Genomic DNA, 14,425 nt, shown 5'->3' with positions numbered 1-14,425 from the left:
AAGATGGTCAAAATGCAATCCTTTCTATAGGATCACCCTACCCATCATTTTCTTGATTCATATAGAAAAACATTTTGTCCAACCATGCTGTACTTTTTTGTAAATATAAATCATTCATTTCTTTTGAATCATAATTATGTATATTTGTGTGTACTTGTGCAAAAGGTGATCTTGACCAGAGACTTTGACAGCAACACCAATCTTGACCAGAGACTTTGACGGCAACACCAACCACACCAGACCTGAAATTAAGCCATATTGCATCTCATTATATGCCTATTGCACCCACTTTAAAAATGTGGTGCCAAATTATGATACAGATTTTCACCTATTCTGCCGCCACATCAAGCCCCAAGTAATGATTAAGAAGCTTGGCAAAAATACATCACATCTCTAAGCAGCTTATCATGCTTACTTTCTGGGATAATCACCAAATTTATTCAAATTTGTGTACTTTTCTTGCTGACCAATACATTTTAAGTTTTTGACTCCGTATACTCATTATGTAGTATCAGAATTTTTTTTACCCAAGAATATGCGACAAGAATCACAGATGAGTGAGCAATCATGGGTGAGCAAGATGATATTGGATTCATTATTCTTAATTATTTTGTCAGGGATCAGGGTGTGCCAGGTTTTGCGCGATTTCGGTGGTAGGATTTAGTATGTTTGAGTTTGCGTTTTCTAAACACATTTGTAAAAGCCTCTCCATCTGTGCTTGAACCAGAATCGTTATATACATCACTGCCCACATGTGAATCTGAATCTGAATCTATATCTGACTCTAACTTTAAACCTGCATTTGAATGTGCCGGAGTGTGCTGTAATGACTGGGCTAGTGCTGATGCACCATCTGGACCAATGCTATTATACTCCAAGTCAAGATGCTGCAGTGCTGGAGTGTGTTGGAATGACTGGGCTAGTGCTGATGCACCATCTGAACCAATCCTATTATCACCCAGGTCAAGATGCTGTAGTGCTGGAGTGTGTTGGAATGACTGGGCTAGTGCTGATGCACCATCTGAACCAATGCTATTATCACCCAGGTTAAGATGCTGTAGTGCTGGAGTGTGTTGGAATGACTGGGCTAGTGCTGATGCACCATCTGAACCAATCCTATTACCACACAGGTCAAGATGCTGTAGTGCTGGAGTGTGTTGGAATGACTGGGCTAGTGCTGATGCCCCATCTGAACCAATGCTATTACCATCCAGGTTAAGATGCTGCAGTGCTGGAGTGTGTTGGAATGACTGAGCTAGTGCTGATGTCCCATCTGAACCAATGCTATTACCACCCAGGTCAAGATCCTGCAGTGCTGGAGTGTGTTGGAATGACTGGGCTAGTGCTGATGCCCCATCTGAACCAATGCTATTTCCATACAGGACAAGATGCTGCAGTGCTGGAGTGTGTTGGAATGACTGGGCTAGTGCTGATGCCCCATCTGAACCAATGCTATTACCATCCAGGACAAGATTCTGTAGTGCTGGAGTGTGTTGGAATGACTGGGCTAGTGCTGATGCCCCATCTGAACCAATGCTATTTCCATACAGGACAAGATGCTGCAGTGCTGGAGTGTGTTGGAATGACTGGGCTAGTGCTGATGCCCCATCTGAACCAAAGCTATTCCATGCCAGGTTAAGATGCTGCAGTGCTGGAGTGTGTTGGAATGACTGGGCTAGTGCTGATGCCCCATCTGAACCAAAGCTATTCCATGCCAGGTTAAGATGCTGCAGTGCTGGAGTGTGTTGGAGGGACTGAGCTAGTGCTGATGCACCATCTGAACCAAAGCTATTCCATGCCAGGTTAAGATGCTGCAGTGCTGGAGTGTGTTGGAATGACTGGGCTAGTGCTGATGCACCATCTGAACCAATGCTATTATGACCCAGGTTAAGATGCTGCAGTGCTGGAGTGTGTTGGAATGACTGGGCTAGTGCTGATGCACCATCTGAACCAATCCTATTATAATGCAGGTGAAGATGCTGCAGTGCTGGAGTGTGTTGGAATGACTGGGCTAGTGCTGATGCACCATCTGAACCAATGCTATTCCAACCCAGGTCAAGATGCTGCAGTGCTGGAGTGTGTTGGAATGACTGGGCTAGTACTGATGCACCATCTGAACCAATGCTATTATCACCCAGGTTAAGATGCCGCAGTGCTGGAGTGTATTGGAATGCTAGTGCTAATTCCCGATATGAGCAAATACTATTGCCATGGAGGTCAAGATGATCTAGTTTTGTTGTGCGACCATGCAGTAATACAGTAACATTATTATCAAGTTTGCACTTGGTAATTGTAACATTATGAGGTGATGACATCATCATCCCAACTTCTACAGTTTTCTTGTGAATATCAATATCGGTCAGATGATACTTTGCTACTCCAGATAATTGTTGCAAAAAGTTTCCAAAATTATCACAAAATGTCACATTTTTGATAAAGCATCGTTTGACAGTTTCGTTGACACATTTTGTTGCTACCTTCCCAGATAGGATGCCATTTTGTAGTGTTATCTCAGTAAGGACACATTGATTTCTAAACAGTTTTGTCAATGCCTTCAGGTTCATGGTACATCCTGATAAGAACAGATTCGTCAGAATATTGCTTGCAATTGGGAATGATGAAAAACTGTTAAATGTTAGGCTTTGCCGTTGAGCCTCACGATATTGGTCATTCCGACTCGCAGATACTAATATCTTCCTGCCTTTCCATCTTACAAACACTTCACTTTTGTCTCTTCTGGTAGATTTCAAAGCTCTGCGTTTCTCTGCAGATCCCATTGATTCATCTTTTGTCCACTCCAATGAAAGTCTAATAGGTGTATCTGCTTGTGAAAGTATTCTACTCAAGGGTTCTTCAAGTGATTGTCCTATGTATATACTATTATGGACAGTTAGCTCACGTAGTGACTTGATAGTGGTTTGCGATCTGCTTTGTATATCTCCAACTAATACGACTGTGTCAAGAGTTGCGGAAAATGGCACTCTTTGGTTTGACAGAAAAATAAGGAAATCAAGTTCACTTATTATCAGCTGTGAACAGATAACATGAGGTCTACATTCTGTTCTTTTCTGATCATTTGCCAAATTAAGATTTCTAAGAATATGTTTACATTGACAAGAAACCACAGAAAAGGAAGGACATGATGAACTCAGATTCAGTCTTCTTAAATTTTGCAGGGACTCTATCAGTTTTGTTTGCTCTTGTGCCAATGAAGGGCCAATCTGGATTTTCGTACTCACATTGATGACTGCAAACTTCACCAGTGACAACCATGATATACCATCTTGTTTTGACATAAAGTACTCAATGAGACGACTCATTTCCTTGTCAGCAGGCCAATTTACATAATTCATTCGTATATTTTTAACTAAGGGACTGACTAGTGCATGCAGGTGCGAGATAGTTTGTAGAGAGTCCTCAGACATCTGTGACTCGACCTCAAACAAAAGAAGGAGAGGAAGCTTCCACGGATTAGCAACACGTGGACCTACACCAAATATACATGCATCCTCACTTTCTACATTGACGGTCGTTGTACTTACTACGTGTCGAAGTATAGTTGAAGCAGCTGTCAAACTAAGACCACAGCAAAACTGAAGTAAGCTTTTATTATCAACAACCGCTATTATTGCTGATAAAAACTGATCGTGATTAGTATCGGCTATGTCTGCCAGATATTTAGCAGCACAGAATTCTTGGAAACTTCTATGCAAGGGAAAAGCCAAGAATTCTTTTTGTCTAAACCTTTTTTCTCGCTTTTTATGAGTTGTACAGATTCCTATACGTTGGGATACTTTCAAATATTCTGCTGGGACCTCTTTGGCTGTGACCTTTTTGCCAGAAAGATCTTGTAATGCAAATTTCCCAACATACTGCAAAACAAGCTCAATGTTAGGGATGGTTTTCACAGAATCCGAATCTGATGAATAAGATCTTTCCATCATGAAGTCAACTACATTTCCATACAAGGATGTGACTCCTTTAGGCAACTGACCATCATCCTTCCATAGGATACATAACATTGAGAGAGTAAGGGGATTTTTTGACAACCATGATAAGGAAGGTGAGAGACTCGCTATTGCTCTTTCTAAATTCTTTGCACTTGCATTTGACCTAAATTTTCCAACTTCTTTTTGTATGAAATTCAAAATTGAAGCATCTGAAAATCCTAACAAATCTACTTGAGTGTAGCCTTGGTATCGCTTGTTAAAGTCTGTCAACTTCTCTGGTCTGGTACTAACTATTACATGGCTTCCTGATAACCACAAACCATCTAGGACAGCAGATAGACTCTTCCCCCTTCCCTCCCTTTCCCATTTTGGAGATACCTCATCAAAGCCATCTAAGAGAAAGGCGGTTGATTGGGCATTGTCTTCCATCAACTTTTCAAGCTTTTCTCTCTGTACACCTCTAAACAACTGATCTTCTATAATTTCAAATACATCAGATCCCGGTTCAACTTTACACATATCTATCACAAACAATAGTTTGATTTGTTGGTGCTTAACTGCCCTCCCCCAATCATAGGCTATCCTGTTGTGTATTAGTGTTGACTTCCCACTACCAGGGCTGCCAACTACAATTATACGTTTTTTGTTATCATTTCTTATCTTTAATGAGAACAGCTCATCACATGACAGATTCCTACGTTCTTCATTGATGGAAAACAGTTTCAGCTCAGGTGCCACAAAAGTGTCATCTGTTGTCCGTTGTTCATCTACCATGGATGGTATAAACCGCATGCTAGAATATTGTTGTGTATACTTGGATGACAATTGCTGTTTAACATCCTCCAGATATTTGTCGTCTTCTGAAAAAACATAAAAATAACAAATAAATAATTCTCAGTTATTACTTATTTTGGTAAATAGCTATAAAGCCTATAAGGTACTCCCTGCCCGATTTTGACCATTGCTGTACTCGAAAACTTTCTTAAATAAAATCAGCTGGAATGGGAAGGGGAGCATCAGTACTACCATTTTGCACTAAGATCCTTAATTTAGTATTAAAATTAAATTGAAATTAAAATTGAGGATCGGTCACACAAATGATACAAATAAGCAATTAAGCATAAAATAATGCATAAGACCTTGCATTTTGAACTTCCCACCCTTTGCGCTGCATGGTCCAGTTAAACCCCTTGAAAGAATATATTTCCTGAAAGGAAATTCACAAGAAATCCTAATAAGAAATCATCATTTTATTCTGAGTTTAACCCACAAATCTGTTACTTTTTAACATATTATTTTCGATGCCCCATTTGATTATCCATGTAGTTTTGATGTTTATGATGTATGTGCAATAATATCATATTTTTCATGTATTATGTAACATGAAATTGTATGCTTTTGATATTCATGTAGATTTTATATGTTTCTTGTTGCTGAACCATGAAATGGTATCAGCCTATATGAGTGAATGTTACTAGCTTACTTACTAGCTTACTTACAAGCTTACTAATTGACTAACCATTTGGTCTGAAATGGACATATCTCTAAATGCCACGAAGGTATGACCCCATGAGTGGTGTCATATGAAAGAGGAAAACATACAGAATATAATAAAAATATTTCCAAAACATCAGAGGTCATCCAGGGGTCATAAGGGTCATTTTAATCGAAAATGCTCCGATTGAGCTTAAATTTAAATGCAATGATCCTTATGACATTCTAAACATGTTTAAAACATTTAAACATTTATTTAAGGTCATTAAGGGGTTATAAAGGGGTCAAAGGTCCAGGTTTCCAAAATGCTCCAATTGAGCTGAAATTTAAATGCAATGATCCGTTTGACATTCTAAACATGTTTAAAACATTAAAAAATTTATTTAAGGTCAGGAAAGAAAAAAGCAAGGTACACCAACTTGATGTGGGGAAACAAGTAAAATGCAGACTAGACAGTATGCAGGGGGACAAAAAACAGCAAATGTAGGCAGAAGAAGTAGGCAAAGTTCGATAGCCAAATTTTACCAGTTCCAAGGCCCACAGAAGTAAGTGCTGAACCTGCAAAAACAACAAGGATCAATGGTAATACAAAACTGCACTAGAACAAGTGATGAAAATCACTGTGCATATAAACAGACACGCTTAACCAAACATCCAGAGTAGGCACAAAACAGGCAAAGTTCGATGGCCAAAAATTGCCAATTCCAGAGCCCACAAAAGTGTCAGGAAAACAGTACACTGGAAGTGATGAAAATCACTGTGTACATAGCAGTCAAACACAGAACAGACAAAAAACAACCGACGTTTCGAGCAGATAAACAGCTCTACTGCAGGGACAGACAACAAAATATAAAGCAAACAACAAAAACTACATGCCGTAGTTTAAAAACAAATTCAAGTCAAAAAAATCATGAATGACTGATTTACGATGTTAAGGAAATGTGTTGTTTTTTAAAAAGGATCGGAAAATGTCAAAATATTTGGCATGCACTTGTAGGCTGCTACTGTATCTCATTTAACCATGTAGACTTGGGGTGATTTGAAGTGACTCTCCCCACTTTCAAATTGGAGAAGGAAGTCTGGTAATTATTCCTAGCTATTATGTTAAATGAGACACATGTAGCAGCCGACAAGTGCATGCCAAATATTTTGACATTTTCCGATCCTTTTTAAAAAACAACACATTTCCTTAACATCGTAAATCAGTCATTCATGATTTTTAGTACAACATGTATACTATGGGGTTTCCACTTTAAATTGGCAGAAACACCATGTACAGTGTACATTGTAAACGTATGTAGTACATGTTGTCAAGTTAAGTTAATTGATTGGCTGGAAAAGTGAAAAAAAAAGTTAATTGATTGGCAGAGGGATCTGGAAAGTGCAAAATACCGTATTGTGACACTCAATTTATCCCCTGCAGAAAGGAAAAGTATCATGCCGGGTAGTAGCGCTAGTCAGCATGTTCAGCTAATCTGTTGTCTATTGTCATTGAATACTTTATCTAATCCTAATGCAAGTGCTTCAATGGTCAATAGCACACTATCTATGAATCCAAATCCTGCCTTCTTGAATTAGGGTGAGGGTAATTCAGTTAACAGTCTACCTTTACATGCAAATACGAGGGCAATGATGAGTAGTGAAGCTATTGCACAACAGCAGTTTGCAGTGTGATGAGACTATAAAAGGAAGACAGATGTGATGGGCTGCCAGTCTGATGAAATCATTATTGTAGTGGTAAAACATCATTACATCACTTCACGTGAATTAAACAGCTTCATTTTTCTTGGAATAGTTCAAGAATAACAAACATTCTCAGTCCACTGTTTAAATGTATTATAAAGTTTGAAAGTGAGCTGTTGTAAACTGCGTATCCACAAAAAATAGCCTGTTTAAGTATTGTAGTTAATCATTGGCATTACCTCTTGTCTCAGCAATTCTAGCAGGAAACTTTTCCAACACTGTAATATAAAATGGTGAAACATCATTATGTCACTTCATGTTCAGGTATGCAAGATAAAAATGTAAAACTCAAATTTTAAGCTTCATTTAAGTGAAAAATCTTCATGGTGAAACTATAGTAGGTTTATTTTACCGTTTTCCATTTGATCTTGTAGTATCACAGTCTGTTGTCTTGTCTGTCCCCTGATGGTATCTTGAAGTCTTCTGGTTTGCCCTTCTGTGCAATCTGTCACCTGTCCCCTGATGGTGTCAATTTGACTGGTAAGTTTGTCCGTCTGCTGTCTTGTTTGGTCTCTGTAAGTATCTTGTAGAGTAGTGGTCTGTTGTCTTGTCTGTCCCCTGATGGTATCTTGAAGTCTTCTGGTTTGCCCTTCTGTGCAGTCTGTCACCTGTCCCCTGATGGTGTCAATTTGACTGGTAAGTTTGTCCGTCTGCTGTCTTGTTTGGTCTCTGTAAGTATATTGTAGTGTAGTGGTCTGGTGTCTTGTCTGTCCCCTGATGGTATCTTGGAGCCTTCTGGTTTGTGCATCTGTGCAATCTGTCATAGTGTCCAGTAGTACCTTTCGCTCTTTTTCAATGAAGTCTTTGAGCTCATCCTCAGAATCTTTGACAATTTGCTGCATCCATTGTTTCATTTCTGCTGCTCTTTCTTCCATTTCTTGTGTTACTTTGGTCTTTATCTGTGACACATGAAGGAAATATGTGGAATGATTCATCAATTGATGAGAGTTATAGAATGCACAATGATATATCACAATCACACAAATAAACATAGGCCTAACATAGATAATAGCAGCAGTGGTGATGGACTAAGCTAGTTTTGGGAAAGCAGAACTTTATTATCAGTGGGCATACCATGTTAAAATATAACAATATTAAGGGCTGGGGTATGAACGTTTGGACAGTATTTATTTTGGGACATTAGAGCACATCAGACATATCGAATTGCATTCTGAATACTGAAGAATGTCCTTCTGATATCAAATAATTTTGATTTTTGAAATTAGCAATTTAATACACATTTTATGGCAAATCATTAAAAATTGATATTTTTGATATTTAACAGTACTCGAAGTAAACTTTATAAATCTGATGATTTATACTTAAAGTGTATGTAGGTGGGATGAAAAGCCGACGATCAATTGAAAATTTTGATCTTCGTATTGAATATATGATTTTTTTTCCAAAAACACACACACAAAAAAGGTCTTTTTGGAAAAAAAATCCATATCTTCAATATGAAAGGTCAAAATTTTCAATTGACTGTCGGCTTTTCCTCCCAGCTACATACACTTTAAGAATATATCATTAGATTTATATAATTTATTTCGAGGACTGTTATATATCAAAAATTTGAAAAATATCTAATTTTTATAATTTGTCATAAAATTTGTATTATATTGTGATTTTCAAAAAATGAAAAAAGAGATGCTTCGTATTCAGAATGCAATTCGATAGGTCTGAGGTGCTCTCATGTTCCACAAAAAATACTGTCAAAACGCAATAAACGCTCATTCTAGATCCCTTAAGGAAGAATTCAATTTGAATTTTAAGAATATTTGTATTGCAAACCTATTATCATACATTGTACATTTGGACATCAATAGTAGCACTATTCTCATCACCAATATGTGCCACCTGTACATCTCAAATCCATCAAATGTCTGAATAAAAATGATTTTCTAGACATTCCAATATACAGTAAGCCAAATAATTAAGGTACCAGTTACATGTATGTTCATCCCCTGTATATCCTAAACAAAAGCAGATATGACATAATTGGAACCAGCAGCCAATAGCTGCATCTTTTAGCTCGAATTTAACACCTCATTCGTTGAAATTGTTCAAAAAATAAAGACATGACGATCCAAAACCCAAGGAAGATGCAAATATAAAAGTTGCAGTTTGCCATATTGCATGTCCTATGTACACAAAGCGTTCGCGAACAAGAGAACTAGCGCCATGCTTTCATTGATTAGCACGAAAAAATAGCATCATGCTTTCATTGATTAGAACACAAAAGTGCAACTTTTTATTTTGTATCTTCATTAGGTTTTAGATTACCGTTTCTTTAATTCTCTACCAATTTCAACAAATACGGTCTTAAATCAGAGCTAAAGAGTACAGGCATCGGCTGTATGTTTTAATTTTGACACATTTGTCTTTATTTAGGATATACAGGGGTGAGCACAACTACTACCGTAATTCTTTTGCTTACTGTATAGGCCTATAGAATTATGATGATTTTGATTTCAGGTGCACTGTACAAGAACTTCATCAGTTCCCTCAAATCGCGATGAGGGGTTACTCTGCCGGGCTCTACCCACCACCTCAACATAGACAGTTGATTGCTTGTGGATAATGCAGAGGCTCTTACTAGAGCTAACACTATACTCAAAGAAATTCATAATTAGGTTTGTGTGATACAATTCTAGGAATGTTCATCTTGTCAAAACCAAACATATTATTTACTGACCATCTTGGTCAAAGGCTATCATCAGAGTGATGGTACTTGATCCTTCCTTCTGGTTGATTGATCACCAACAGAGGGCGCAATTAACACCCAGAAGTGGATCATAATTATACACAACTGAGAAAATCTGTCACTCTACCCTTTTCTTTATCCACTTGGATGCTTTGATGCAGCTAGCCCAATTGGCATTCCTTGTCAACAATTTTGGCGCCATCCAAATTGATCGCATGATTATGTTGACTGTGCAGGTCTGATTGCCAATTTGGATTGAACAGGTTGTTTTCTTTACGTTTTACTACTTTGTCCAATTCCTTCCTACATGTATGTTCCTTCACCGAATCTAGTTTCAAAACCACAACCAGTTTCAGCCACATAAGTAGAATCACAGTAATTGGCAAAAGGAATCTCATACAATGTACACCCAGTCGTCCAATCTGTAATTAATTAACAATCCAAATCGACAATCGCAGCCCATGCAGTTCAGCATAATCATCTGATCAATTGGGATGGTGCCAAACTTCTTGACAACAAATGTGATTTGGGGGCTTGCTGCATCAAAGAATCCATGTGGATAAGAAAGAGAGATCTAAACATCATGAACAGAGCTGAGATGAGGGGCACATTTTCTCAGGCACAAACACGTATATGATCCATATCTGGGTGTTAGTGCGCCCTCTGTTAGTGATCAATCAGCCAGAAGGAAGTTTCAAGTACCGTCACTCCTATGATGGCCTTCAACCAAGATGGCCGATACTGTCAGGTCAGTATATTAATTCCCAGAATTGTTCTTGATACTTGATAGAGCTATTCCAGTTGACATCCTTATACTCCCTATAGAAGACATGACCTAATAATCTTCCATACCATGAGTGTAAATTTCAAATGAAGTTACCTGAAAGGGTGCTCCATTTGATATCTACACTCCTGTATGGGAGATTCAGATCATGCCTTCCATATGGGGTACATGTATTTTAAACAGAATAGCCCTCAGGTGACTTTCAAATTTGGTATACATTGTACATTTGTAAGTCTGCTATAATTCCTGTCAAAGCTATCAAAAATGTGAATTTGACCCAAAATGCTGAAAATCAGATGTAGAAAAATTAAAGGTGTGGTGCAGCTAACAACTTTGATGCGTTGCTGTCTACCAACTCTTGTGAGATTATGGAAACTGCAACTGCCTGGTGAAGGGCATCGCTGCAAAGTTGAAAGCCTAGCTTTTTATTATGTTGCAATTACAGCATGATTTGGGAGCAGGCTCCATAGAGGTATTATTCGTTGGTAAAAAGCATTAATTTAGGTTGGCTTATGGTGATAACAGAGGGGTCTCCCCGTCAGTCCAAAACACCGTCAGTCCAAAACACCGTCAGTCCAAAACACTGTCAGTCCAAATTTTTAGGGTTAGGGTTAGGGTTAACATTAGGGTTAGGAATCCTAATCCTATATAATATAAAAATTTGGACTGACGGTGTTTTGGACTTACGGGGTACGTGTACCCATACCAGATACCTCAACTGATGTTGCCCTCTTGCTGGTCTGAGGTTCCTTTAGATGAATATGATTAGACTGGTGTTCACTAATCCAAAATTAGGACCAGAGGTACTAATCAGGTCAAATTCAGTATACTATTTTTAAAGATACTGAATTAAAATCACACTTACATTTTGTAGTTTATCTCTGATATCATCAGCCTGTGCTGTTGTGAAGTACTGTGGATGTATTTTCTCCAGAAGTTCTACCAGCTTGAAGATATCATCAAAGTATCCATTTCTTGTTGATTTGGTCACCTGCAGATTATCTATAATTTTCTTATGGCAGAGATTGTTTCGTACTTGGTACACCTATTTCAATGGAGGATCAATAAAAACACACCAATCACTATATAATATAATGTTCATTTTTGTAAAGAAAAAATCACAATTGTCACAGGAAAGTCAGTTTCTCGTAACTTCTCAGTGAAGATATATTACAGTTTCTATAACGCATTTTTCCCATTTTAATTTTCTGGACTGATTTGCTATACATTATTGTAACATGGGCCGATTGTTACAGAGCACATGCAGATCTTGCAAACTATCTTAATTTCTTGACTATTGACCCATGTTTAGCCAGCCTATTCTCAACATGAAAACTAAGAGAAGCTGTACAAAGTAATTAGAGTGCCATTTGATGATATGAGGTGATTAATTATGTTGCAAAGGATTCTGGGAAGGGTAAGATATGTTCTCTGAGTTTCTTCAATGGTCACAAATTATTTGAAACTACTGTAGTATTGCTATATGTCAGAGTGATCTGTAAATTACCCATTTATTTATTTTATTCCCATTTACTTTGTGATCCACAGGATCTATGTCCCTCATTCAGACTTTGAACATAAGATGTTGATGAAATTAGAATGTAATATGCACAAAAAAATGAGGCCCTTTTCAGGGGTCTTATAAGGAGTCTACATTACTAATCTTTAACTTTGCAGAAATTAATCAAATGACATTTTTGTTCACTTTTAATTTCTTTTTCACTTAAATGCAGAGATTTGTAATTTGTACAAAGTTTGCAAAAAGATAAGAATCAACTTACATGTATTTATGAAAATGGTTATAAACAACATGGTGCAATACAACTATGATCACAATGAAAGCCTTAATGTACGATCTTTTTTCAGAATATACCTTTATTTTTTTCAAAACTGATTTTTTGGCATATTTGTAATACTTACACATGTTCCAACTTAAATCTATGAGCAAACGGTCAAATTCTCCCTATTTGTAGTAAAACGGGATGATTTTCTGTTGGTCCGACATATTATCATAATTTTTCAGATTATGATAATATGTCATAACGATCGCAAATCATAGTCTCCTACGAAGTCAGTTTGGTTATGCTCCCTCCACAAACTGGCTGCATAGGAGACTAACTCTGAGGCCGCACTCGCCGTCCTAATATATCCAAAAAGTGCGAGATATTTTGAGTGATAGAGGTGAAGTATATGATGTTTTGTTTCTTTGCAAATTCCCAATGTTTTTCGCATCCAAATATATTGGGAACTTTCATAATGATTGCATATTTATCATTTTGGAAGAAAAGAAAAAAATCTAAAAATTTAAAAAGATCGTACATTAAGGCTTTAATTAAGAGTTATTCCATCAAGATGTTCCAAAAAACCTTTGTCCTACCTTGTTTATAACATCATGATTAGCTGGATTGTTGAGATGACATTCTCCAAATTTCATCATGACCTTCAACATTGAAGCTGGATCAAAGTCTCCAAAAGATGTTGGACTCTGTCCTGGTGGAAGACTAACAGCAAAGGCTTTGGCTAACTCAACATAATCATGGAAGAGTCTTGATGGGTTGATGTTTCTCCAGGTGACTCGTGCATCCTTCTTTGGATAACCATTGTTCCAAAATAAAGACTCTATCGCATGGCACCATTGGATACAATTCTGACAAGGTGGAGGGTGTACAGGGCAGTGATGAGGTTGCCTTCGACGTTTGTTGTCTGTTATTCTGGCAGGACAATGTGTTGGATGTAAACAAGGTTGGAGGATAACTTGTTGATTGGTAGTGTGGAGGAGGATTTGTTTTGTGGCATGCCAATCTTTGATAACATTCTCTGCACATGGTAGAACTGCTTGATTACACACTATCTGGATGGCTTCGTAGCATTGGATGTAGTAATGAAATTCTTCAAGATCCCTTGATGTTGCCATGGTGATGATGAGACTCCAAGAAATTTATACCATAAGATTTCTGAATGATATTAAATATATAGATAAATAAATAATTTGAATCAAAATTGCAAAATGTAGTGCTACAAATCTGTCATGGATCCTGAAAATTGAATGTAAAGTTACTCATTGGACATGGATTTTGTTCCACTGCTGACAAATACCTGCATAGTGGGTATGTTGACTGTGCACAGGCAAATTTAAAATGCAAAGCCTGTGTTCAATACATAAACATGGCGAAAGCTAAATCGACTTTCAATGTTGCAAAATGATCGGAAATACACCATCATGGTGACTCCATCAGTAAGCATCATTGAAACTAAGCAAGATTTAGTATTTCTTCTTTTAATTTCTTGGATAAAAATGTGGTTTACAGTATTGATTAGTTTGATAATAGTGGATTTAAAAACCAGTCCGCTACACTGGGTTTCAGAGACGAACGGCAGTCCCTTGCTCAGATTGATGTGAGCGCCCTGTTAATGAGTGACACATGCGGAGCTTTGTGTTCATTTCAAGGGTGCCGATCTATATAAAATGATGCAGTTTGATGGCAAATTTGATTCTGAATTCACCTAGCATACCTAGTGTATGTAGGTATGCCTGGTGAATTTAAATTTGCCATCAAACTGCATCATTTTATATATCAAATTAAAGCCCCAGAGTAAAGAAAGCCAAAACTGAAAACCTTTTTGTCATAGCACTTTCCGTGGCAAAGTTACATCTTTTCAAAGATCGACTTTCATCAGACGTGGTCTAATTCTGCATAAAACCGGGCAGCCTTATTTCTATAGATCTGCTGCGCATTCAAATTGCATTGT

General features: G+C 37.5%; 1 protein-coding gene across 1 annotated transcript; it reads right to left on the bottom strand.

Moving 5' to 3' along the window:
* Positions 1-205: 205 nt before the first annotated feature.
* Positions 206-13,623, bottom strand: LOC140141701 (uncharacterized). The gene is made up of 5 exons (XM_072163613.1): positions 13,053-13,623; positions 11,541-11,720; positions 7,540-8,086; positions 7,367-7,405; positions 206-4,810 (listed from the first exon to the last, which is right to left on the bottom strand). Exons 1-5 carry the CDS (start codon positions 13,587-13,589, stop codon positions 621-623), a joined length of 5,493 nt encoding a protein of 1,830 aa, XP_072019714.1. The 5' UTR covers positions 13,590-13,623; the 3' UTR covers positions 206-620.
* Positions 13,624-14,425: the final 802 nt, after the last annotated feature.

The sequence above is a fragment of the Amphiura filiformis genome, chromosome 19 (genome assembly GCF_039555335.1).
Source record: "Amphiura filiformis chromosome 19, Afil_fr2py, whole genome shotgun sequence".
NCBI classification, from domain to species: domain Eukaryota; kingdom Metazoa; phylum Echinodermata; class Ophiuroidea; order Amphilepidida; family Amphiuridae; genus Amphiura; species Amphiura filiformis.
This window is presented reverse-complemented; position numbering and strand designations above follow the sequence as displayed.

What these genes read in the sequence shown, in the direction of transcription:
- LOC140141701 (XM_072163613.1), bottom strand. Translation starts at nt 13,589, where the DNA reads ATGGCAACATCAAGGGATCTTGAAGAATTTCATTACTACATCCAATGC. An exon ending in ACAAGATCAAATGGAAAACG is followed by an intron (nt 7,406 to 7,539) that starts GTAAAATAAACC and finishes TTTATATTACAG; the next exon opens with TGTTGGAAAAGTTTCCTGCT. An exon ending in TAGAATTGCTGAGACAAGAG is followed by an intron (nt 4,811 to 7,366) that starts GTAATGCCAATG and finishes ATGTTTTTTCAG; the next exon opens with AAGACGACAAATATCTGGAG.